The sequence below is a fragment of the Symphodus melops genome (assembly GCF_947650265.1).
Source record: "Symphodus melops genome assembly, chromosome: 14".
Taxonomy (NCBI): domain Eukaryota; kingdom Metazoa; phylum Chordata; class Actinopteri; order Labriformes; family Labridae; genus Symphodus; species Symphodus melops.
Window position 1 is genome coordinate 4,094,195 of NC_136704.1, and position 27,868 is coordinate 4,122,062.

The window sequence follows — 27,868 nt, forward strand, 5'->3', positions numbered from 1 at the left end:
TTCTTTCATTTCATTCAGAGGTTTATTCATTGCTTTGACCACGAAACATCTGTTTTTATAAAAGAAATTTTACATGAGAGCAACAAAGAGATATGCATTTGGTCATTGGATTGAAAATCCAGTCTCTATCAAAACAAACAAAAAGAAAAATCTCAACTTATATAACTTAACAATAAAAAAACAAACGTTCTTTGTCTTTACAAAGTCCATAATAATAATTTATAGGCTTTAATACAAACCATGACTTTCCATTTGTCAGCGTGGTCGTGAGAAAGACTTGTACAGTACCAAAGTCTGTGGAAACTTATTTGTTCGCACTCGTTGTGTCATTGTCGGGGAGCGTCTGCAGGTAGGATCAACAAAGGCCACTCTGTCGTCTCTGAAGCCGCCGCCGCCACTCGCTCCTTCTGCTCCCAGCGAGCAGGTATCGTGTGAGGTGTGAGGGTCTCGAGTGGTCCAGAGGTTCAGAGGTGCGATTAGAAACACAAGGCAGCCGGGCCGGCACTACCCTGCAGCTACCCTGCCTGGATCAGGTGTATAAAAAACACATGTGGGAGCCCAAAACCCCCGCTGCATAAGCAAATAGTGCCTGGGGATTGGCTAGTGCGATTGATTTCATTTTACATCCATAGGCACGCTAACAGGAATAAAGTAGGCTTGTCCTTCATTTCTTTAACTTCACTTTGAATAAAACTTGTCAATGGAGGCTGTGTTTTCTGGTTGAAAAAAAAATTAAGAATTAAGTGCAGCTTTTAGAAAACTGTTTGCACATTCAAGACACATAACAGGTCAAAGAGTCTGTTTCTGTGCAGCTCCTTCAAAGTCTTTGACCAGAAGAACAGTCTGGGTTGTCAGGAAGAAAAAAAAAAAACAAGAGACACAAACTACACCATTTATGAAAGAGTGTACATTTTGACACACATAAACAGTACCTTGAAGATATACATAACATTTAAAAGTCGGCCCCCGAGCGCCAACTTCAGTTTCTCCCACAAGTCCGACTTCTTTTCTCCCACTTTGTGAACTCGGATTCCTTTGCTGCAAACGTTTCGAACATGTGCACCGTGCACGAGTGCTTTCTGTGGAAGAGATTCTTTCCATTGGATGACGAGAGGAACTCTTAATGCTGCACGGTTGAGTGAAAGCAAGCACAAAAGTTCTGATTAAAAACAAAACGACCACACATTTACAGACCGACTGTAACAAATACTCTGAACACTTGCTTGGCCGTCACATAGATAATACTGGAATGTGTCTTTGAAGACAAACCAAGAAACAAAAGAGGAGTAAGGGGGAGAGAAAGTCAAACGTTTAAGTCTGTCCTCTGGCTTCTTGTAAACAGTAATTTGAATGTAATGCTAAACAGCTGAGAGGGCTGAGGATCAAACGGCGTGGGGAGCTGATGGTGGCGTTCCTTCTCTCGTTCACTCTGAACTATCTTGTTTCTGAGCACGAACATGTGAGAAGGCAACAAATGTCCACAGAGAGAGAAAAAAAAAACTGATAACGCAAGTCAAAAACATCCCTTTTAGGTCATGGCATTCTTCCATTTGAAGAGATACTGAGTTGAGCCGTAAAGCACGTATTTACATCTACGGGGGTTTCAGTACGTGACTTCATCGGGTCCAGCTGAGCGCTTGTGCACGTTTCAGCCATTAAAAACACTGATAAGAAAGAAATCCTTCGCTGGTTGATGAAATCCAAGGCCGAGATGTGAACAAGGTGGGGCACACTGGCTGCTTTTTCGACTGTAGCTAACTTACGTAAGGCGTCATCGTTGTCGTTCTGCAGGCACAGAAAAGGTCGAGACAAAACAGTGTTCTGCTTCTGGTCAAAATGAGGACTCCAGTCAAAACATGCACAATGTCTTCAGGGAAACACGGCTGGGTGTGTGCACGCTGCTTCACTTCATCACCGTTTCAAATAGTGAGCTCACTCCTTCATGAAGGCACAGGATGTTTCACGACTGCGACTCTAGACGTCGTCAGAGAGGCACATCGTTTTGCATTGACCACAGTCGGAGAGTTATTCATCTAACGAATAAGAAAGGCACTTTGGCAAAATACAAATTTTGTAGAATAAAAAAAAGAGAAAATAAAAAATAATCACAAAAATAAGTTAACATTACAAAAGTGTGTTTTTTTGTTTGTTTGTTTTTTTTAGGAAATACTGCACCGTCAACGCTTGTCTGTCAAACATCAAGCCAGCTAAACTTAAAGCTGGTCAAGGCCTCTTTATGCACTTCAACAGGCGACAAAAAGAATAAGAGTCCTCTTTCTGTTCTCACTTCCTCCTTAAACAACCGTTCTCCTCTCTTTCTCTGAAGCGGGGGAGTTTATTTGGACTCCAGCGAGTTTGCTGGAGCAGGAATGTTTGCTGGTTTTGCATAGAGAGAAGGGAGGGTGACGTCAAGGGCTAATATTTCTGCACCAGTGGCACTTTGACAGTCTTGATCTCTGCTATATGAGAGGACTTCTGGATGATGCAGCTGGTTGTCCCAGAGGCGCTGTCCTTCCCCTGCGCCAAGTTGGTCAAGGCCATTGCGGCGTTGATCTCCCTCCAGTACGTCTCGTCTTTGCCCTTCACCTTCTCCTTTTGCGCAGCTACGACGCCACCGCTGATGATCAGCGAAAAAAAACGTGCAAACATGGAGAGAAAAGAACAAAACAGAGAGAGGGATAAGTTAGAGGTCAAGTGCAGCTTGTAATGAAATAAATAAAGGGCGTTATCTGGGAGGAGAAGGTCGACTTACTTGTCACATTTACTTGATCCGTGCTCTGCGGTTTCTGAAAGCACAAGAGGAAAGAAAAGGTTACTTTTTGCAGATTTCTCCAGGATAATGAGAGTTTAGTGAAATCTCGCTGGCTCGGGGAAGATGTGTGTGTAAGCTTTTGTTTAAGGTGTGCACACACACTGTCCTGGTGTGCAAACATGTGTTGCTCTGTTTTCTCTCTTCACTCAGATGCTGGACCAGAAGGACGCTTTTGCAAGAAGCCGTCAAGAAACAAGGTGACTAATTGGATTGAGTTGAAAGACGTTTCTTATGAGTCATAAAATCCATCCTGTAACATTTTGATTCAAAAAAAAAAACAAATGGGTCCGGGCCAATGTAATGGATTTGTCTGAGCAAATTAGACCGCAAGTGAGTCAGTGAGAGAAGATGGATGTCTCGCTTTTGATTCTCGTGAAACGAGCTCAATCTCTATCTCATATGTAAAACATTAGCAGGGAACAGCAAAGTCATTAAACAATGAAACTAGAATACTCTTCTGGGCAAACATTGTGTTTACTTCAGACAAAGACCATGTGCACGTTGGCGTATTTGTGCTGAACCTGTCTCGTGTCTCGGGTTCAGATCTAGGTATTGGCCTCGCCTGGCAGGGAGTGTAATGACACAGGCTTGGCGGTTCATGAGGCATTAAAAGAGAGCAAAGCGTCTGGATTTTCTAGCTGCGCAGCCTGCGGGCGCTCCCTTAAGTTGACTAAACAAACAGCTAAGGCCTTCTCAGCCTTTAAGGAGTTCAGGTGTAGATTGTGGTTGACATAAGAATCTTCAAAAGACGGCGAACTCTCTTGAAATGTATTTTGAGTTGCAGGGATGTGAAGAAGAATTTAGAGCGGCAGGAGCTCAAGTAGAGAAAGGTCCACTCAACCCGCCCACACGCTTTCTTTTTATCAGTCATGTAACAATGTGCTTGAGCGGTATGATACAAACGTTTTTATATTTGATAGATCAAACTATATCGATACATGACATGAACTAACTTCATAAACGTCTCATTTCACTCATACTATTGTTTTTCTTAGTGGCACTCCCTTGACAACTCCCTGTCTCTGCCACTTTAGCTTGAAACAACTTTTAGCTGAACACATTTTTTAATAGGTGTTGGTACTTTTATAATCCTGTCAATTATAAAAAATAATGGCATCTCTTGATCAAAAGCGTACCGTATTGAAGGTATCAGGGACATTTCCCACAACCTTACAATGTAGAAATACATTTTTAAGTTACTAAAATATTCACAGATCTAAATGTAAATGAATGTAAACATAAATGTGATATTTTTCTTACCACTACTTATTTTATGTTCTGCATTTTAACAAAAGTATCTGTATTTCAACTACATTTATTTTTGTAGAAGCTAGCTTCTTTAAATGAGCCATATGCAAAATACACTTTAAATTGGTTTATTCAACACTTACATCAATGTGTCCCTTCTCTATCTTCAAACCCCCCAATGATGAGAAAAGTCCATCCTCTCCGTCTTCTGCCTGCTCCACTTTTCATAAAATGTGTGCTCAAACAGGCCATTTGGAGATTTTCCCTTTATGACATCACAAAGGGCAGTAGCCCCTCCCCCAGGTGGGTGACACTCCCACAGCTAGGTGTTTGTTCTGCCCTCTGAGTCTGCCTTCTCACCGTAAACAATAGGACATGGAGCCAGAAAGCACCGAGTACACCCGAGCCCTTCCAGAGAGGGGGCGTGGTCAGACACAGCTCATTTACATATTTAAAGCTACAGATACAGAAACAGCCTGTTGTGAGCAGGGCTGAAATAGAGGGGTTTATAGACATGATCAAATCCAGGATCAGAGTGGATTTACAACAACACACTTCACACACATGTTGAAGAGGAGCTCTGACACTTATTTACACTAGTTGAAAAGGAGTATAGTATGTAACCTTTAAATCCGGTCACAATTAACAACCTACTTTCTTGTCTGTCTTTTGTAAGTCAGTTTGAGGGTATCAGATGGTTTGTCTTAACACGGCCCTCAACAACATAAAGTTCCCATTGTATTGCATTAAGGTTTTTTCTTCAAACTTGCAGCAGTCAAACCACAAACGCAGCACCCAGGAACAAATTGTCCCCTGCACACTTCTCCATGCCACATTTTCCAGTAAAGCAAATGTGAAAACCTGAGCAGCCATTTTAACGAGGCCTTCCCCACGCCACCGTCGCCGCAACACAGCCGGCGACAGGCGTTTGTGACAATTCCCTGATGCAAATGAAAATCCGCACCCGTCATTTTCACTTGAATTTCATCCTGATGATAGTTAGAGGGGACTGGAAAAGGTTGCACGAGGACACTGTGTTTTTGGGTTTAGCATCGTCACAGACAGCCACATAGACAAAGAGCCAAACTCCTCCGGGCGTCGGAGAAAGCACACAAAAGGTTTCTACCGTTCTGCTTTGTCACCTCTAACCTCGCCTAAGCCCTCCTTGGAGATTCCAAAGACGTGGATCCAGTCATAAGCACCTAATTATTGTTCCTCCATTGTTTTCCAAAACATTCCCCTTACTCTGACCCGTGCCGAGATTTCAAGGCCTCGGGCTAATAATGGCCTGATTATGACATTTCCTGTAGTTTTCCATTTGTTTTTTAGGTATATATATTACAGAGAGAGAGAACGATGGACTTCACTCTGCACAATTTTCTCCTGGAATATGTGCGCACGAGTGAGATGAGGACATGATAACCCAGACGTACAAACCGCAGAATGAGATCTTAGGTTTTAGTGCGTCAAAGCGTAAAGCGACTAAATCCACACGTTCTCGTCTGACCACAACTCCCTATCGTCCTATCTTTCCCTCGGCTTTATCAGTGAGGCCCGTTTTCTCTTTCTTGATATTCATTCGCTCCCCGAACTTCTGTCCTCTGCTTGTTCTGTCTTCGCTGCAGGAATTTGCTTTGACACCTCCTGATCCAGGCACTCGAGAACCACCATTTTTGTGCAGCCCAGCCAAGACAAATGTTTCCTGTCCATGTTTTAATAAAGTTTCAACCTGTCCTCTTTCTTGTTCCAGTTTCAAAACCCTTGATAATATCTTTCTCTTTTTCATGTCCTTCTTTTAATTTTCTCTATTTTGTCTCTTTTTATTGTTGTTTGACGGCAGATTGTTCCTGATTAAAAATATGCACCATCCTCCATAATTTTAGCTGCGTAATTACAGGAAAATTACCCGGTTTGAAGAGTGTTTTATGTCCCCCCCAAAATATATTAGGTTAGTTTTTACTGCTGCGGTGCAAGGCGTATAGATCTGTTGGTGGCAGCAGCACGAAGGTCAGTACCAGCCACATCAACAAAAACAGAAGAAAGTGTCTCTTTGTGTTTTGTGGACTTTCTGTGGGCTGTGAAGTACAGTGTGTGCGAGTCTTTCCATCCACAGCGTTAAGCGTTTCCAGTATGTGTGAGGCAGCCACTGTCCAGATGCTCCGACGTTCAGAAACATACAAAACAGTGTTTTCTAAAGGTCTCTGGCAGGTAGAAAAAGTGTGGATGAAGGGCTGAAAAGGGCCACCCTGATACCCAGGGACCCACCCATTGATCATGCACCACTGTCTGCAGTCGGGAACCCCAGGACCCCAAGACCTGGAAATGCACCGCTTCATACAAAAACTCCATTTCCAAAGCTCTGTGCCTAAAACATCTAAAAGTCAGATTTTTGAAAACAAAAGCTGCGCCAAAGACTCAATAAATCTGCAATAAATCACGAAGGGCCTTTTATTATTTTCGTGTTCTTTTTTCCGTCTTTTTTTTTTTTCTTGCTTTAATACCTTGCTACTGAACACTCGGTCACACGTTGCTGTTTCCTTTGGGCTTCACCGACAGCGGGGTTTCACGGAGCGCCACAGGGGAAAAGATAAAGAGTTGGATGGTTTTCTGGCGACATGATGGACGTTTAAAAACACAGGCTCAATTTACATCACCTCAGAATCACAGAGGGAGAGCAAGACTTCAAAAAAAAAAAAAAAGTCTGAGTAGCTTTAACAAAGCTCGGTGAAAATGAAGGAAAACAAGCAAGGGTCGACAAATGAGTGAGGTTACACCTGTTAAAAAGACCGCGGAGGAGAGCGGTCGACTATCATCATTACCATCTGGTGCTGTTGTTAGCAACATACAACAATAAACAAGGCAGGCTCTGTTGCACAAACTGAGAGCTGGGCTGAATTAGGCAGACAAATAAACACAAACACACACTCACACATTTGATACGACATTAAAGCTTCAGGTTTTCAGTTGGTGGTCCTTCCAAAAGTAACTTAGAATAACTGTTAATTCTAACATCATCAAATATCACATGCTGCCAAAAACATCAGAGGCTTTGCAATGTTTCCATAACTATAAAAAAAAATCTGAATGAAGTCCTAAAACAACACAACAAATGAAACAGGGATGCATTTCAGTGGATAGAATATTTGTTATTGTTCAAAAGGAGAGCACTGACATATCTTACTATCCAGATCGCGACGCTTCCTTTAGCAGCGAATGTTTATTCATTGTTAACAAAACTCTCTTTTTTCTTATTTCTTAATCATAATTAATATGATCATTCATATTAATTATATGATCATTCAATCATTTCATTTACAATGCTTTCATTATATGTTGGATTTGTTTTGGCAACCAGGTGCTTAGAACCTGTTTTATTTTATTTTTTTCCTTAACAAAAGTTGAGGGACTAAACATGGAGATAAAATGTGTAAATAAGTCGAGTGTTTCTGAGCAAAGGAAAAAGACAAAGCTTGCTGAAACAAGGACAGTAAATATCTATCTCCAATAAATTGAATTTAAAGGGGGACATTTGCAAAGATTTCACAACTCACAGTTCACTTTCTAGCTTTTTTACAAAGACTTGACTTCATGAGGAATAACTCTGATACCACGTCGTAAAAAGACAAACGTTTTTTCCTTAGATCCTGTAAATACAACAGAGATGAGCTTGACTTCAGAAGAAAAAGGTGAAATGTGTTTAACAGGCAGAGGAAAGGCCGGAGGTACAAACAAGTGGGATACAACTTCTATAATTAATCTGTATATTACACACTTTGAAAAGCAACATGTTTCACTAAGAAAAACAAGATGTCACCGGACAAGGGCTGACATACTTTAACTTCGTCAGGAATAAGATTATTGCGAAACCCATTCAAACTTGATAGTTAAAGAAAGGAAATGTGCTAAGCTGTTTTTTTTTTTTTCTTAAGCACCAGATGAGAACCAAAGTGGTCTGCAGACTCGACAATCCGCTCACCGCTGACCTGTGCACGTTCAGGTCAGGATGAGAAGAGATCATCGACGTGGCTCCTTTGATTCATCATGAGGACGGTAAAGATCTGAGGATGAGTCAGCGCTCTCTATCACCACCAGCTGAGTCACATCTCTGCTCTGGACACAACATGCAGCTCGACCTGCTCCACTCACTCAGACTTTCTGAAGAGAAACTACTGGGGCACCAGCAGGAAGAACTCCGGATAAATCTGTCTGTTTGCGTTCACACATGCAGCTCACACTAAAACTGTGCACGAGATCTTTAAAAGGAGCCGGCTCTTATTCCACAAAGAGGCCGACCTGTAAGATCAACATTTTTGAACCAAACAAAACATCATACATGACTGTTATTCACTCTGATAAGTCTCATGAAGCTCACTGGATGTAATGACACTGGCTAATTCCCGCAGACGTGACTGCATGTGCCGCTAACTTTTAACCGAGCTTGTTTGGTTCGGACCAAAATAGGAGACGAGGATTGCTTCAGGCGATCTCTGATCTTACTAAAGCAAGCCGCAGTCTGGACCATGAGGGGCAACACAAAGCCATCAGTCACGCTCTGAGCCGACCAGATCCCTCTTCTTTTTTTTTTTTACACTTGTTTAATGATCAGGGTTTTTATAATGTCAGAAGGAGTCTGTAAATGAAGTTAGCGATGTCTTGGCACTGCACCGCGTTGCTCTCTGCCAGCGTTTCTTTTATATTACCCCATCCTTGCCATTTTTCTGCCGCTCTCTGTCTCTACGGGTGGTGAATAAGTCTGAGTCTGACGCCAAAGAACCAAACTGTCAATTCCACTCAGCCAGCCAAAGACATCATACACGCTGAGAATGTAATGCCTTCTCCGTTTGTCTTGACTGCACTTTCATCACTTAAGAAAATATTGAATAATTAGCTCTTCCACTATTAAATAGAACATATATACAGTGACAGAGCCAGACAGATACCGATCTGCTGCCCAAAAATGTCTCTCCCATCCTCTTTGTGTCATTCCCTCTTTTTCCTCATGTCTGCCCGGTAGATGACACACTAGTGTGGCTGCGGTCGGGGCAGATAACCAACATGCAGCAGAGAGGACTCCGCTTTGTGTCTTCTTGCAAGATGGAGAAATAATAACAGTGCTTCAAGATGCTTAAGTGCTGCCAGGTTGTCGTTGTGTTTACGAGTGCCAGTAAACACAGTGTAATCAGGGCCCCAGTAAATCAGCCAAAATGGGAAGATCGTCTCGACGGAGAAGTAAATACGTTGTCATGGCGAGCGTGCAAGTGTCTTTCTGATGTTTGTGCGCGAGGGCGTGACCGCCGGGGTGTCACGGACTAAAACCAAAAAAAGATCAGGATTTGGGAATTGGCGTGACAACAGAAGGTCGTAAGGAAGTGATCATCACACCAGATTTAAAAGAGGAGCGTGACATCATCAGAGGACCGGGGCCTGGGTTGAACCTCTGCTGGTGTCCGACTACAGGATGCTCCGGAGTATTCTCTGCACTCTCAAAAAAAGTCAAACTAGCAACCTATGCTCAGTCTCTTCGTCGAGCTCACTTTCTCGACCCGCACAGTCTCTCGCTGTGAGTCTTCATGTGTCTACTGTAAAACTTCAAATAAAAGCCCATCACAACTTAAGGCCCAGTCCCTTGTACCCGGCCTGGAGTTAAGCAGCTCTGACTTACAGCGGCCTGGATGCATTCGATGTTTTAAAAAGGTCGAGGATCAAAATAAGAAAAAAAGCAGCGAGACAAAAAAAATAAATAAAGATGAACTTAAACATCTGTCCCAGAATACAGAACACTGCTCGTATGTGTCGAGGCCATGAAGCAGATCGCATACTGATTTACAAAGCAGGATCTAATTATTGATTTATTCAACAATGTTTATAATGATTTAAACCAAGTTACATGTTCTTTGTGGTTTAAGTTTACAATTGCGTATTGATTCTCCCCCGTCTGTATTGATTGGTCTCATAGTGACCTTTGACCGCTGTCCCTCTGGAGGCCTTCATTGACAGTGGGGAGTACATCGAGAGTTGCACAGCCTTTAAAGACTTTAAATCCTCACGTTGGCTGTTAGCTCACATGATCTACGCTACGCTAACAGGGTTCCTATTAATCGCAAAACTTTTAGCTGTCAAACTTTCGATTCTCCACTCAGCCTTCCAAAGTTACATGCCCAACCCGGAGCGTGCTCACCCCCCCTGAGATGCTGACTTTATGACGACTGAGACGCCGCTGCTTCAACGACGAACAGAGGAGTCTGTTATCGCTGCTGAGACGCCACGGGTAATAAAACGGGACAAGCCATGACAGCCGCTCCAGAATTAGACGATTACTTCACAGCTTTCAGAGCATTATCCTCGGTGGAAGAACCGCTGCTGTTTGTGGTGAACTAAACACACACACATTAGGAAAAAAAAAACAAAAGCCGCAAGTAAACATTATTCAGATTTTTAAGTGTTTTCATGTGTTCGAAAATATCTTCTTTTTTTGGGGATCAGGAGGCCAAATGATACGTTACAATGCACTCACTGCATCATTATGTAGCAATTCTCCACAGCGGTTGGTTGAACAACCCTCTCACACTCTTTGGGGATTTCTGTGTGTGTGTGTGTGTGTGTGTGTGTGTGTGTGTGTGTGTTCTGTGTCCTCGCTCGGTCACACCTCTGCTCTCTCATTAAACCTCCCTCTGCTCTCCTTCATCCCGTGGGAACGCACAATGGCAGCCCATTGTTCTAGACACACTCGGTTTTTTAAAATGGAAACAATTTGTGTTTTATACGGACTGAGGCAGAGCGGCTCGGTTTCCCTGACTCGGCAGGCAGCTGGGAATCTGAAGAGCTGATTGTGTGAGAGCCTTGTCGTGCTGTGGATTTCAAAACGATCAGGCTGAGAGACCACGTTAGCGCCTCGCTCTTCCACGTCTATGGAAGCCAGTCGAGTGTATAAACACAGTCTGTAGCCGTGTTTGTCTGCTACCGCATCCCCTCAGGATGAACACTGTCTCAGTCTGCTGCCGTCTTAGACTCAGTTTAGACTCAGTTTAGTGGGCATCAGCCAATATCCCAGATTTCAACGACAGAGATCCACTTTTTTTTCCAATCTTTTTAATCCACCGTTCCATTCGCGTGAAGCTGCACCACAGCTCGGTGCCAGGATTATTCCTCACCTCTGCCAACTTCGTTCTCACCATCAGAGCAGCCACACCCAAAGGAGACTTCACAGCCTTTCATACACATCCCCCAATTTTTAGAGACAGAGTGCGAAAATGACGTCAGAATATGTGCTGGCGTGTAGAGCCCTGATTTGAATGTGAATGCCTTCACACTCGTTCTTACTCCTGACGCATCAAAAACAGGCGATGCGGCCCACAACCTCAGAATGTGAAGTGATGAAGTTTATGCAACGTCCAGTCAGACAAAAAGTACGCCATAATAATACTGGCACTGGCAGTTTTTATAGCATATATTAACATGTTCAGTGCCTGGTACAAGAAACAAAGGGTCAGATTTGTTATTGTCGTCGCTGACACACGCTGTACGGGGCGTGATTTTTTATTTTTTTAAATGGCTCTGTTTTCATTTTAAAAATAAAACACGTTATCTATTGATTGGCGCAGAGCTGACATGATTGACAGGAAGGCGTGGTGTACCCACCTCGGCTCCAGCTCTCAGCCTGATGGAGCGCCCCCTGCAGGAACAGATTATTATTTACAGCCTAGACCCTAAAGGGTGTCTCGAAGACTTGCATATGTGTGCCTCGCTGATCTATCTGTTTTTGTTTCAGTTTTTAATGAAGTCTGATGGGAGCTTGGTCCTGAGGCTCTAAAGTACAAGAGAGTACTGATACGTGATATGATTAAGGTACAGAGCCTACCATGAAACGAGTCCTCTCCTAATCCACTGACTACATGTTTTACACTTCAAACCACCCACATGTCTCCTGGTCTCCTTCACATTGAAACGTTTGCTACTGTAAATATGTCTGCAGGAATTTGTTCCACCCAATTACAGCAGCAAACACGAAACTGCTGGCCGTATTTACTCAAAATAACTCTGGCATGATGAGGCCTATGTGTAATATTGTTGGTTCGTGTTGATGTTCTGGTTCAACTACAGTCTTCTACCAGAGACAGCAGCTGTCAGGGCTCCTCGTTGAGCAGCCTTTTTCAATGAGGCAGGCTGATAAAAAGAGAAATAAAACTCTCATCATCAGGTCAACAGAGTTAAAAGAAGAAGAGAATTGTCTATGCTATGTTTAGACACAACAGCAGGTGGACAACTATGGAGGAAATGTTGAAAGAATGCACCTGAACTTTAATCCTGGGATCACTCTGATTGTTTTTTAACACAAACCCTCAATCGGAGCAGGCTACTATTCCCAAAGCAGCCCTGTAATAAAGTGAGGTCTAGTCAACTGACCTCAGTCTGGCGGATTTCCATTTTCTCCCAATCTTTGTGAGAGGAAATACAAGAAAACACACACGTCTCATTTCTTCCAACCACAACTCTGTCTCTTAGTCACAGCCACCATGCTGTCCTTTCCCAACCTGCCACTTGCGAGAGAAACTCTGATGATCTGATGAAACGAGAGCCTACCACTCCTCTTTTTGTTCCTGCGACTCTGATTCCTGAAGTCCGAGCTGAACCAAGTGAGTTTTGGCAAATGCTGCAGTCTTGGAACAACATCCCTAACCCACTCCTCCCTTTCTCTGTCTTCCCTTTTCCTACTAAACTGTGGAAAGAGCAGATCGTAGCCAGTGTGTCCACATCTCTGGATTCCTCAGATGATGAGTCCTCATTTATCATCGTCGGGGAGTGGCTCATTGTCACTGAGCGGCCTCGTGTCAAGCATTGTCTTCCCCACTGCTCTGTGGTTTAGACCGCTGCTCATCAGTCAGCAAAGTCGACATCTTATACCAGACACAACAGCTTCCATCCCTCAACAACGCTGCTGTATAAGTCATCACAGTTGGGTTTCTCTTTGGAGAGGAAACAAGAGTCACATTAATGGTAAGGGAAATCCAGTTAAACCTTGTTAGGCAAAAATATGAAAACAGCCTTGATAGAAATCTTTTTTTATCACATCCGATCGTTCAACCTTTCTACCTCTAGACCAGAAATCCAAACATTCTTTTTTTTTTCCACATTAAGGTTACTTTTCTTCCATTTACGAGGACGAATCCAGACCTTCTAAAGGGCCACTGAACTCTCCAGGATTCAATAACAGTCTGGCGCACGTTGTGACCTCATTTGAAAGGCCCTCGGTGACTGTGGTAAAACGCTTCTAATTTCTTTTAATGTATTTCTAAGAAAATACAGGTGTTGAAAAGCACCTGACTTACAAATGAGCCACATTAATCCTGTGAAACAAAGGTCATTTTGCTGCTTTGTATAGCCAAGAATTTTTCTCACAGCTATGTGTGGAATAAAATGAAAGTGTTTTATGCCCTCACAGATACACCTTGCTTCCTTTATATTTCCTTTAATAACTCTAGATCCTAATAACAAGCTGTGTCAACAGTTCACATGTTTTAATTTGACATTTCATAAAATAGTAAACCTGCTTCATTTCAGCATTTTGGAATATATTTCTATTCAACTTTATGTTTTCACTGATGGTCCACAGAAGTCGATTGCTGAGGTGAAATGGCTTTAGCTTCCCCTATGACGTTTACATTTTGGTTCTGAGTGTACTGTCTCACATCTAACGGATGAATTGCAGTGAAATTTGGTACACCCATTCAGATCCCCCTGAGGACAAACTGTTTTCAATTTGGTGTTTCTGTGACTTTTCAGTAAGCGACAGCGCTGGATCAAAGATAGTCTAAAAACCAAATCCAAAATAAAACCAAACCAGCAAAACTAAATCACATTCTCATTGGCTTCATTGTTTGTTTTGGTTAAATACTACCTACTATTATCATTTTAGCATGAACACAAAACATTTTGAGAGAGAATCAGGGCTGAGTCAGTTTGTGTCTATTTCTCTTCTTTCTCAAGGACCTCTAGTTATAGTGCAACTACACTGATAGTTATGGCAGAATGTAAAACACTGAGTACGAGGATGTTGCTGTTCAAGCAGTTAAAAATGTTGAGTGTTGTTCTTTGATACCATTCACCATTAATCCTGGCTATGTAAGACAGATCAGTGCAGATGATGGTGCAATAACCACCAATAGTATGCAACATTGCACACATGCTATAATGCATAGATGCATTTTGTCTATCCTCAATATTCTCTCGCTTTTCTTGATTTTTTGGCAGGTGATGAATGTGTTCAAATGTTGGAGATAATGCTCTGATTGGCTGCTATTCCCTTCTTAAAGGAGGACAAAAAAAGGCTTTAAAAGTTGGGGTAGTCTTGTTCTCAAATTAAATGTTTTGGTCAATCTTTATCACATTTTGCACTTTATTTAAATGTAATTATAAAAACGTGCTGGCGGCCGTTGACTTCATTTCAGCCATCATTGCTTTTCCACATCAGAAGGATCTTTGGCAACTTTTATCGATTCCATCAGGCTTCTTTAGTCAGCTGTAACCAGAGTGCATAAAGGAGCAAACCTGAGAAAATGTACCACTGTCAACCTCATGTAAAATGTCTGACCGAGATCTCTCAGTCTCCGTCCACAGAAACGTTGCGAGTTATTTAGCGTATAATGATCTATATGATATCGGACGGGGCGAAATCTGGTACCGAGCAAGAAGAATAACATGGAGCCAGATTCCTGCCATTTAATATCCCATTAAAGGGTAATTTGGCATGAAACCCCTGGCATGTGTGATGGAATTCTACTGCTTCTTGTGTTCAATGAAATTCCCCACAGGCTTTGAACTGTAGGTGTGTGTGCATGTGGGTGTTTGTACTGGATGTGTGTGTGTGTGTGCATTCAAATGGTACATGAGTGTGTGTGTGTGTGTGCACGAGTGTGTGAGTCCTTTCAAGCCAGCAGAAGTAGTTTTCCACTGGGGTAAATCTACACCCTCCATCTCCTGCCACGTCTGACTGCCCTCTGTAGTCACAGATAACACTGAGAGGCTCAGGCTGCGGCCACAGCGGCCAACTGGCCCATTAATGGACTTTTATCCAATGGGATGATGGTTGCCAGGCACGCCACTTTCGACGGACCAATCAAATTGTTTTACAGGCAGAAATTATGCAAAAGAATGTGACGCCGTTTGTGCGCCTACACTCAAGTTGTAATTCTTTTCCTCTCCTCTGCCTGAAAATGTCAGACACTTTTATCATTGTCAAAAAAGGAAAGCAGGGGAACATTCTCTGAGTTTAGATCCGATTTATTCCTTCTTTCCCTCTAAATAACTGCAGCACCTAAGATTTATGTGAAATCTGCTACTCGAGGAGCGATTTTTCTGTTCCCACAAAAACATCATAAAACTCTTTGTAAAAGAGGAATGTGTTCACTACCAAAATATTTGGAATGTGCTGCCACGGGATGAGAAACGACAACGGAAATGATGCAAACCTGATGAGCGTCGAAGTCTTTCTCTGCCTGCCTCTCAGTCTGAGCTGGCGAGATCAGTAATGTGAAATTAAAAATTAATTTTCTTTCGTTTTTGTACAACCGGGCAAGCCCATGCGAGAGCCCCGGCAGGTGTTCGATCCCCATGAGTCAACAGCGCCTCGGAGAACTTTCCATGTGCGGAATGAAAAGCCTCTCTTGCATGTAACAGTGTAACACTTTTATAAATGTGCCAGAGGAATCCAAGACGGAGACGTCAGCGCCAAGAAGTTATATTAACCATCGAGATAAAATAGTTACTCTCTATTAAAAACAGCAGGCCGGCCAGGTGAATTAATCCATTTTGGGGATTTGTCTTATTAAAGTCTCGGAGAGAGGGAGTTATAAGTCTCACTCGGTCTATCCATCTTTTGTTTTATTTCTCCATCTGTGAGCCCCAGCAGGTGCTTCAATGTCAAATCGACCGATGTTGGGTCAGGTCACAGAGTTTCAACTGTTTCGATTGGGAGGACTGTAACCGTCACTGCCTTCTGATGCATTTCATACAAACCAGACACCGTCCCCCGTCCTCCCTGCTTCACACTCAGATAATATGAAACACATTGTAGATGCCTTTGAATGAAACACAATAAAATCTGCTCTTCCCCACACAAAGCCCCCCCGGCCCCCTCTGTCACTCCATCAGCTACACCTTCAAATCTCTCTCCCCACCGCCTCGGATCCCGTCTGTGCCCAGCAAAAAGTGAAAACACAACTATTGGTTATGAAGTCAGCCCGAACAAAAGGAGCACTGTTCTCAGCTGAGGAAGAACTTGGACGGATCTGACCTTGATTGTTCACAGATCAGACGAAGAGCGAGCTGAAGAGTTGTGAAAGACTTGTAGAAGTTTCTGAGCGCCGGACACGAAATTCACACTTCTGAAAACATCAGAATCATTTGAAAAAAAAATGTTCCTAATGCGATGAAAATACATTATGTCTCAGTTCAAAACTGAGCTCACTCAGCACACAAGTCATGAAAAGTTTGAACTCTCCAAATGCATGCTGGGAGTCTGCTTAAATACGTGTGATGCTTATTTTAAAACTATACAAAATAACTTTATGATAAGCAATTAAATTATACCTTTTAAATCTTGATTTGGACACTTTTGTCTTCCTCTTTACTGAAAGCGTGTCTGTGCAGAACAGATGACCTGAGTGATAAGTTCTAACCTCATTGACCCCTCAGTTTTTACAGCTCGTCTCCTCCTAAACGTGTCAAAAGACAAGAACAGAACATCTTGTGCCAACGCACACGTAGCAAGATGGGACAGTAAAACAGTAGCTTCATCTGGTGTTATCTCCCTCTGGAATGTGTTCTTCCTTCTGCAGACAGATTAATAACAGAGAGTGAGTCTTTGTGAAGGGAGCGACACCTTCAGCTCCACTGACCATGAGAACATTTAACGTGAACCTACAAGTGACCCATGTCAGGAGATTCTCCCTTTTTACACATAAAAAGACTTTTCTTTAAAGGCGATTTGTTGATGCTGTCTTGAAGTAGAAATGTGTGCTTTTACATGTCACACTAACAGTGTGCAGACACACAAACACGCGGCCCGTTTGACCTGCGCCTGCTCTCCCAGCAGGACCTCATGGCAGGATCAAAGGCATGCCAAACAGTAGCCTGAAAGCGAGCATGTTCCACATGGCCTTGTTGTGTCTGGCCGGCTAAAGCCCAGCCAGAGGAGCTGGCTGGAGGGAATTCCTTCTGTGCTCAGAGAGCCAGTGTGAGTGTGTGTGCAGTGACTGTACACGAGCTGCGCTGTGGATCGGTCAGTGTGCGCTGTAGTGTAGCGTGCACACACTGCAGCTTGCTTTCATCGCTTTACTGCAGCAACCACAAGAATCAAATTTGGCAATCATTCTATATCAAATCTATGAAAGTATGGCATTATCAGAGAACAGTTAGCAGCGGCTGCAGCAGTGTGATACGAAGGGAAAGGCAGGAGGACGTGTAGCGATGCAGACAGTTGGAAATAATGGACCAGCTGCAGGAATTAAAACAAAATGTGCAGATGGAAGGGGACGAGAAAAGAACAAAAGTGAAGGATGTCGTGTGTGAGAGGAGACGCTCAAAAGGAAAGAATGTAAGAAATGTGGCTCCTTACCAGCCCGATAAACAAAGTTAGCCTCGGCCTCAGAGGAGGATGGCGAGAGCAGCTCGTCGTCATACTCGTTGGAGCTGAAGGAGCCGGAGTGGTTCCTCTTGCGAGCGTCCATGACAGCGTTGGCCACCATGACGTGGCGCAGCGAGTCGTTCAGGTAGCGGTGGAGGAGGCTGCTCTTGTACTTGGGTGGAGACACGTAGTCCTCGGCGAGTGAGGCAGCTTCGGCAGCTGAGCGAAGCCCCGCACCCATCCCCATCCCCATCCCCATTCCCATTCCCATTCCCATCCCCATCCCCATCCCCATTCCCATTCCCATCCCCATCCCCATGGCCATGCCCACCATGGAGGAGCCCTCTTTCTTGATCACGCTCTGGTACATGGGCTTTGTGAGCTCTTCGGGGCCGCTCTGTGACCTCTGAGGGTTGTCTCCGTCTATCAAAGAGGAAAAAATCATACAGACAAAAGCATCAGTCAATTAATTCCCTAAAATTATGTGAAATAAAAATATAAGACAGTGTTACTCAAAACAGTGTTTGTATAAAACTGCATAGCTTGGAGCTACAAGACTTTTCAGAAAGCTTCCATACATCCTTCGTGCATCTCTACATCTATTTATTACTTCATACAATTTTTGAATATTCATTTTTGTGCACGTAACACCTCTGTATAAACTCATAATGATGAGTATGTCGGTATATTTAAAATGCTAAAGCTAAAATGTTTCAAATGTTCATTCTTGTACACTGAATAAAACGTTGTAATACATGAAATAAATACTGTTAACTGTCGTTTCTTCATTGAGTGTGCTTCTTGAAAGCTTTTCTGACCTCTGTACATTCCTCCTGCCTGACTCCCAGTCTGGTTATTTGAGCTAATCTTGAATCTAAAAATCCAGGATGAGGGATTTTTAACCTGGAGCTCCTGCCTCTTCTCCTGTTGGCATCGCCTCAAGAGCAGAAAGCCCAGCCGAGACTTGAGACGCATTACCAAACCAGAACGGATTGGTAGCCTATTTCCTCTCCACCACACGTTGCCCCATTTTCTCCCTGAAGAAATAAATAATTTCCAGTGTGCTGTGCAGTCGAAGTGATTGAATTAAAACTCAGGTCTGTACCTGATGAAAGAAAGGAGCAGGGAAGACAAAACGCTGCACTGAAAAAAACAGATATCCTCTGGCAGGAGGGAACTGAAGGGAGAAGTTCACTCTACATTCTGTCCCTGCCAAGAAAGTAATTTTGTAATTCTGATTCAGCCTGGGCCAAATTAAAATGATGACTGCCACTTATCAGAAACACGTGGAGGTCGCGCACTCGCTCTCCTTCCCCTTGTGATGTCTGAGGTCGAGTTCAGCGAGCACTCCGGCCTGTGGTGTCAAACCACACACTGACCTGTTTTAATACTCTCTACTGATAAGACACCTCCAGACCCCCATCAGTTACTTCTCCTTCGGATTGAAGACCCAACAAGCCGGACGATTTAAGAAGAATGTCTGCAGAGTCAGTGGGGTCAGGTTTGGACCCTTAAATAGCTTCTGGAACAAAAGCATAGGCTTAAAAACATAATGGAGGGCTTTTAGCGCTTGGGTCAGAAGTGGGAGCAGGCTGCGGATAGCTTCACAACCATAATGTGACAGGGAGAAGAGTCAGAGAGATATACAGAGCCTCCGGTGGTACAGTGGCCTGTGGCGGACACAATGCAAACACCATGCACACATTCCTCTGTGAGCCACAGGCCCAGCCGCTCCTCCAGAATGTAATTAGAGATCACTGACACCACAGTGCTCTTCATCTCTCTTCACTCTTTCAATGCGTGAGCACACGTGTTTTGTATTTTTTTTTTTTGTTGTTTTTTTGTTTCCTGACCATGTTTTCAGTGCTGTCAGCAAGTAGAAAGGCTGTTTCTGTAAATACACGGCTGACAGAGAGCCGCTCATTTACAATTGTAGGCTGGGAGACAGAGGTTGGCTCGGCGGGGTGTCTTAATGACAGCGTGTCACAGCACGCCGGCCTCGGCGTCGCTCGGCTTGCTCACACGCTCGCCGCTTTTTATGCGTCCAGAACATGGCTCTGCATAGCATCAGCCAGCTCTGAGACGGGCACATGGCGCCTTTGGCCTCTAGTCAGGTCCGAATGCTGGATTAAGATTTCTGGGCACTCGCAGGATGATGTAATGAGATTTTGTCCGTAACTCTGTGCAAAGGTCATCCGGTTCACGCAGGGTTTAGTGACCCATTTATCTTCAAACTTAGATTTAGATGTTTTTGAAATGACCAGGAACCACAGTGGTGGATGAAGCTGTTCCAACATTCAGTCTAAACATATGTTAACCTAAAGCATCCTAAAACCCATCAAGAGCAATCATCATTAAAACGTCACAGGACAAACTCAGATCAGTCACACGGTCTTTTGTGCTGGATGTGATGGTATATGAATGTTATCGCAGTGTGGCCCTGGATCTCATCGAACACTCGACTCTAACTACGTGGAGTGTTTGGAACCAAAACAACATTTGTGTAACACAAAATAAAAACACCTTTGATTGAGTTTTCCTGCATAATCCTCTTTGTGGAGTTAAAAATAATGATCTTGGCACAGAACTGGAGTCATTTATGTAACCAAGAAAAGTAAAAGCGCACTAACTCAGGGTGGAGACAGAGCGGATTGTGTTTAATCGAGACTGTGACGTAACTTTTTGTTTGTCACCGTTTTAGATGGAAAATTAAGTCGAGTTAATCATCACTTTACTCGTGTTGAGGGACTGAAATCTGAGAGAGAAATTAGAAAAGAATGGTGAAAATCAGGGCGCTGGTTTATCTCAGAGGGCCAATGTTCAGAGGCTAACGCCTTGGTGCATCAACTCCCTGATTGGTCTCTTCCCACCCTCCCTCCTATCCCCTTCATCTGTCCTATCCAATAAAGACTAAAGGCAAAATCGTTGACCTTCAAAATAAAAATATATCAGACTATGAGCACAGCCATAAAGGTCTTTTAACTCTCAAAAGAGAGGAGGAGTTCCTGCCCAGCGGTGGTGAAGCCGTACCTTCTGAGCAGCTGTCATCACTGCTGACGCTCAGCCTCTCCGCGTTGCCCTGCACATATTTGTTGTAGAGCTTAATCCGGAGCGCCCAGCTCAGGTCTGGCTGCCTGACCGTGTTCTTCAGTCGCCTCCTGGCATTAGCAAACCAGTTGGAAACCTGAGAGAAAGAGAGTATAAGAGAAATAGAAGGAAGCGAGAAGACATAGCAAATAGAAACATGTGTTATTGTTTTGAATTCAAACACCTCCACATCCCTACCAAAACAAAGACGATCCTTTATGAAAACGTCTGCTCGCTGCCGGCCATCCGTCTCATTCACAAAAACCAGGAGAGACTCGAGGCGAAAAAGAGCGAAACAGAGCTGAGCTCTCTGAAACTGAGCTCGAAGAAACATCCCAGGCGCTCCGCAGAGACATCCCAGCATGCATCTCTTCTGCAACAACACCGTGTAGAAACATTTGACACCCAGAACGTTAAACGTTTCATTTACTAATGTTCTGAACGAGATGTACGTTCACTGTGCTTATTCTGGACGAGTGCAGCCTTCCTCCAATAATACCCTTTTTTTCCACCACCGTCTTCAAGATGCAATAAAAAAGACACTTGAGCTGCCGTTCTTCCTTTCACTGGGATGGGAGACCATTAGATGTTATACTAGAATAACTTTTCATGCTCAATAGACATCAAGTGGCTTATGAACAGGCTGTGACGGGGCCTTATGCTAGAGTACTTATTTTTCTGATCCCTTCTTTCTGTATCGTGTTTCTCGTTAACTAAGACCATCCCACATGCTTTTGTCTCCAGCCCAACGCTGTGGCGCACCGAGGGGAAAGACGGCATCTTGTACATGTGGCTTGGCTTCAGGGGAGGCGAGACGAGTCGAGATGTGGGCGGCTCGCTAATGAGGACTGGAGGAAAGATGTGCCGTCAATGGAGTGAGAGAAAAAGAGAAAGTAGGCGGGGGGAACGGGGGGAGGGGGAACTACACATATGATACCCAGAGATATTAAAAAAATGCTGCATCCCAGCAGCCAAACCTGCTCTTTCAGCCGCGCTCTGTCTGCACTGCATGGAGCGGAGAGGAGACGGCATGCAGGGATTACAAGAGTGATGGAGAGATGGCACCGATGGCACAAACTTTTAGAATTAATCACAACATTTGCACGGAAAAAAGGGGTCCGTTTGCTAAAACATGACAGATTTAGTTGTTTGAAACACCTGCTGCCAGGTGGGTGATTCCAGGGAAAAAGCACAGGAAGTGATGCGTTCTACATTACTGGCAGCAGCGGCGAGCTTGTTTGGACTAAACAGTGGAAGATGTGTGTAGTTCATGGCCTCCTACAATGTTCTACTGAAGAACAGCATGGCACATACGTTTGCAATAAAAAGAAATGCATATTAATTTAATCAATTGGTGCTAGCATGCATTTAAAGAATATTTCTAATGTGTTTAATTATTTCCTTTCATTGCTGCTGTTTGTATGTAGATGCTGTGTCTCTGTGTGTTTTCATTTGTGTGATCTGTCAGTGCTGACTTCTCCTGAAGGACAAACACAAATTTTCCTCTTTTAAAAGACAAATACTTTTCATGCTGCCAGATCTTATTTTGTCTGAAAATGAGCCAAGAAATAAATGAAACTTTTTTTTTTTTATCATTTCCAAAGAAAATCAAAGGAACATTTTCAGACAGAAAAAAAAACACTACAGACTTTAATTTGAACCTTTTTTGTCTTAAACATTTTGATCGGCTGTTGAATTAGTTGACGCCCAAAATAACAAAAAACAAAGAAAGTTAAAGACTAACAAATGTGCCTGAAGAAGACTTATTTTCAGTATCAAATAAGGTAAATGTATCCGCCTGTACGAAATCATATTCTGACCTCAGACCCTGCTGCCAGTATTTGGGTGTCAGCCTGAAAAGTCTGCGTGTGTGAGGCTGTGTGCGAGGTGTGTGTGAGGCTGTGTGCGAGGTGTGTGTGAGGCTGTGTGCGAGGTGTGTGTGAGGCTGTGTGCGAGGTGTGTGTGAGGCTGTGTGCGAGGTGTGTGTGAGGCACCCTGCTGTCCAACACAAAGCATTCCTCTGCACTCTGCTCGGCCTCGACAAAAACAAACAGCTCCATCAGCCTCCCAAAATGAGAACCAGATTAAGCAGCGTGGCCGCCGGCCCGAGGAAGCCGCCGCAGATGCTGTGAGGCCATATCAGTGACCTTGTCAAACAGATGATACTGTACACACACACACACACACACACACACACACACACGCAGACGCACAGCTGCAAGGGACCGACACTAAACACACACACACACACACACAGATTCTCTGTCAGTGGTCAGTTTGTCGGGTGCTGAAGTCGAGCTGTTCACTCGACTCTCGAGTTATCAGACGCCTGAAAAACAGGTTTGAAGAAGTGCAACACAACAACACCTGCGTCTGATGTGAAGATTCAAGTGACAAACCGAAGAATAAAAAAGAACCTTTTCTGTATCCTTCCTCCATTTGGATTTTCTCAAAAGCTAAACCTTCTCACGTCCTTAAAGCGTGCAATTTAAGAAATGTAAAAAAAAAAAAACGCTTAAAATGACCGTGATGGAAGTTATCAAGAAAAAATGTGATTCAGGGTCATAAATCAAGAAGGCTGGAAACCACTGACAGTGATAAGTCTGCGTTTAATTTATGACTGCAGCTATTTTTTCACATTGGAGTGAAATAAAAAAAACAGAATCAGCGTTTGTAGCATTTGGAAGAAGGTAGAAACAACACTAACCCTCCCTGCAGGAGATCTGTAAAATAAACATCTCAAGATGTAAAAACACTTTCGACACACAGCCTGTTAATCCCATAACAACTCCAGTTTTCCAGACCTGATTAGACAGAAGCTCAAATACTGGGTGCAAATTTCCCCTCGCTGATCACACTCATACCCGCAAGAATGCCGAGGAAAAAGCTCAAGGAAATCAGCTGCCATTTTTCTTGAGCTGCAATAAAGTGCGCTCACCTGGACGAGGGTCATCTGCGAGCCGAGGGCCAGCAGGATTTTCTCTGTCTTGGTGGGGTAGGGGTTGTCTCGGTGCTTGTAGAGCCACTGTTTGAGCGGCCGCGCCATGTCCTGCAGAGCCTGACGCTTGTGTCGCACCTTCCCGCCGCTGGGACGACCTCTGTGGAGAAACAGGTTCACAGATGTCAGACTGCACAGATCGAGACCTGCTGGGATTTTTCACCTCCTTAGTTTATGTTCCTTTACTGTGTAACCTGCCAACACATAAACAGACTTTCTTTTAAGGTGTAGCTTTTCTGTTTTTCAGTGACATCGAGCTCATTATCCGAGGATAAGCTGTCAGCTCACAGTTTAGATTAACTTTCCCCTTCTCCAAATGAAATCTGGTTTCGAAGCCATAAAGAGAACCTGAATTATGTTGTTTATTGATGTAAACCAAAGCCGTGGAAACCCGAGCAGACCGGCATGTTGTCTGAATTTGTGAGTCATGACACATAAAGTGAACACACTCTCTACAGTATACAATTTTCTCACCCGACGCTGCAATTAAAGCAAAGGATTTTGATTAAAAGAGAGAGAGAGAGAAGCAAGGGGCAGAGGAACGGCCAGTTTATTTTTCGGTGCGTGTCCCACAAAACCACCAACACGTTGCAATGAAACAAACAAAAACATTTGAGCCGGGCGGACAGTTTGGCAGTTTGGCCAGATGAACACTTCACACCCTGGAGAAGTGGACCGAGAACAATGTAGCCGGGGTCAGAGTCACAGCCAAGCCCTCACCCAGGAGACTGACCGAGAGCTGAAATTATACTTCTGGTTTTTCTTTTACAGAAAAAGAGCTGTTACACATGTCCAGAGAGGCCTTTAAAAATAACAGGGCAGAATATATACTGTGGGATTGGGATGAAAATACAAATAAATATAATCCACAGTTCCAACCCAGCAGCTTGAAGCTCTTCTAAACATGTTGTGACGAGCATGATATTAAAGACAAAAACAGCAGAAAATATCATGACATCATTATAAGTGTATATTTAATCTAAACACAGACGCTGTGTATTTTTAAAGAATAATCCAACGTAGTGCTGAGGCTGTGTGCTGATGATGAGAGGGTCCCGCTCTCACCTTCCCTCCAGGTTTTAGGAACCTGTAGATGTCAGTATGGTGCTGTGCTCTGCTTCTCCCTTTATCTCAACAAAAAGCTCAGCCGGCTGCAGATGTGACATATTTTAGTCTAACCTCAAGTCAGCCTGAGGTTCATGTTCCACAAATATTTTCCTTGTAATCTAGATGAGTATGAACATCCGAAAAGACGTTTTCACTGCGTGTTCTGAACTCTGGTTTTAAACACGTTGGTCATGTGGTGTTCTTCATTAGGACTGATGCTTCCCTTGAGGTGACACTTTACAGTCTCACAGCTTCATGAACTCACAATATACCTGGAGGATTGTTCCTTCCTCTCTTCTCCCCCACATGTGCCGATTAGCTTCTAATTAAAACATGACAAAATAATGTGATTTACATCTTTTCTTATACCTGCTCCTTCTCACGTGGAAGACAACCCAAACACAATCTGATATATACATTTAAACATTTTCTGCTGTGATTGACTAGACCACACAGCAAGTTAAAGGGAAGATTTATTTCTTGGAAACAGATGGAGACTTTTAAGCAGACGCTACCGAACAGGCTGACCTACTTATTAATTTTAAGATTAGCTGTGAACATCAACACTTTCACGAAGCCCAGGCTGGAAAACGGGAAATATTCACAAGTCTGATCCATCAGATCGTGTTGCATTAGTCTGCATATTCAGACTGATGCTTCTTTGTCGGGTTGAGACACAAAAGAAGATGACATTTTAGATGTTAAAAAATAAAGACGGATTTTTATCCGCGCGGATTGTGCGTAAAAGTGAAAATCACGCACTACTTCTGAAGCCATTTGTTTTCAGTTTGATGCGTAATGCATACATGCCTATAAAGCTTAATTAGGCTCGCGACATTTATTGGTGTGGGTTTAGTAATTTGACCCAAGACGCATTATCCAGAGTTTGATATTTCTCATTCTGCTCATTCTTTGCACAAGGTGAGGAGAGAATACCAGAAAAATCAGCATTTCACTCCTCGCTCTCCCTCTGCTTCCTTCTGCCAAGTGAAATAACAGCTAATCCACATATTAGTGCAAGCCTCGCATGCCGACCAGCAGCTTTAAACAGGGCAGACTGCTCCACCTACCCGCTCCGTCTGTGTCTGATGCCCTGGTTGTCTCTGATGGTCTGGTTGCTGGAGAGGAGGTCTGGATGTTGACCGTCGATGACTTCCAGATAATTTCTGCTGCTCATTTCCACCTCCTTCGCCTTTTCCTCGAACAGGACCTGGCTGCTCAGCTTGTTAAACACGATGGTGTTCATCTTTGGACAGTTATTCCCCAAATATGATTGATGCGCAAAATGTGGGATAAAAAAAAGGACGAAAACAACTCCTCGTTTGTGTCACAATGTCCCCGCGTCTCTCCTGTGGAGAAAAGGAAGATATTTAAGGACTTTGAACAGAATACTAAATACGCAACAAGCCATCTCGATCAAGGAAAATGAAGCTTGATTAGAGGTAATCATCAGAATAAAGGTTCATTTCAGGGGCAGTTATCTCCTAATAACCAATCATTCCCTGAAAACACGAACATTTGACACATTTGACTCTGATATGGATTAAAATCAGGTGACCCTCACCTCGTATAAAAACACTGCATTTATCAGCACGAACACTATCGGGCGGTCCATGCGTAAAGCTGTTGATGATGCGTCATTTTAAGGTCGTTCACTGTAAACGTTTGCATCCGCAAGTTCAATTTATACCGAGGTATTCAGGCAACATATTCTAAACACTCAGAGGAGTGTGTTTCAGTACGTTTTTATTTCGGCCTAAACAGGAGAAATGATTGCAGACAGCGGCATTATTAGTGCTGAAAATAAATCAATTATCACAACGCTGCCATTATACATAGACTGTACTCATTTTGTGAGACACCTGACTATTAATTCTCATAGCAAAATTAAAAAGTCCATCAAATGATATTAAATTAATTTTACTACATCAATTCAAACTACTTAAGAACAGAGTTCATACTGTTGTTCAATCTACAGCTAAGCTGTCCGGACCGTAAACTAAGCATGAGTTCAGAAAAGTGTTTTTAAATCCACTTTACGCATCCTGAATATTTCTGCTCTGCGCGCTCCCGTCGCTGTGGAGCCTGAAGGCTTTATTTTGTCTCCTGCGCTTTTTTTTTAAAATTAATGCTAAACCAACAGCTCTTCATGCTCCTCAGGTGTGGCATTTAGTTTTTCCCTTCACTTTCATCATTTAGAAATGCCCAGTGCAGGCTGCATGTTGGATCTGTATAGTCGCACTGTGAGGAGGTGGCATCAGCAGCTGCCGAGCATTAACGGTGCCATGAAGTGATGCTAGAATAAAAAGAGAAGCATCAAACTGGCAGTGGAGCTCGAGTTCACACATCTGTTTATCTGAAGGTTTTCATATGAATAAAAATAACGCAGACTGATGTCAGAATAAAGCGCAGCGCAAAGTCACTAAAGTCCATTCAAACTTAAGTAAAGTGACTTTATCATTTATTTCATCCGTTTCCAAACTCTCGGTCCCTTCCTGAAACATCCCTCATTGTGTCAGTGTATCTCGGTCACTTACCTGTCCCGGGCCCCTCCTGTGTCTCTCTGCTGTGTACAACAATAATCCTGTTTGCAGTCGCCCATTCCCCGCTCACATGTTCCCGTCCTGAGATCCTGAGCTCAAACCACACGGACCGCCGTCTCCTCCTCCGCTTTATCCAGGGGCCCGCACCGCGGCGCCCCGGACTCTGAATATCTCACCCTGCTCATGTTTCCTAGCACGCAGCTCGAGCCTGCGAACATACTGTGGATGGTTTACACCGGTTCAGGGGCCGCGGCGAGTGAGGGGAAAAGAGAGAGAGAGGGAGGCTGCTCGATGCAAAAAGTAGGCTGTCTGAATCACTGAATGCATGGTGGAGTCTGAAGACTGTACTTATCTCCAAATAAATGCATCAAAGTGACATGGGAAACATGTCTGCTTACATCTCCTGCAGGACTCACCATGTCCTGTCTTTCTTTATTTCTTTTGGGGTTTTT

General features: G+C 43.5%; 1 protein-coding gene across 1 annotated transcript; it reads right to left on the bottom strand.

The window, feature by feature from the left end:
- LOC306834898 (homeobox protein Mohawk-like) lies at positions 1 to 27,649 on the bottom strand. The gene is given in 9 exon segments (XM_079361175.1): positions 1 to 2,617; positions 2,753 to 2,786; positions 17,673 to 18,104; positions 20,712 to 20,865; positions 23,707 to 23,866; positions 25,944 to 26,184; positions 26,187 to 26,222; positions 27,411 to 27,549; positions 27,551 to 27,649. Coding segments are annotated over 9 exon segments (1,482 nt in total). The 5' UTR covers positions 27,635 to 27,649; the 3' UTR covers positions 1 to 2,415.
- Positions 27,650 to 27,868: the final 219 nt, after the last annotated feature.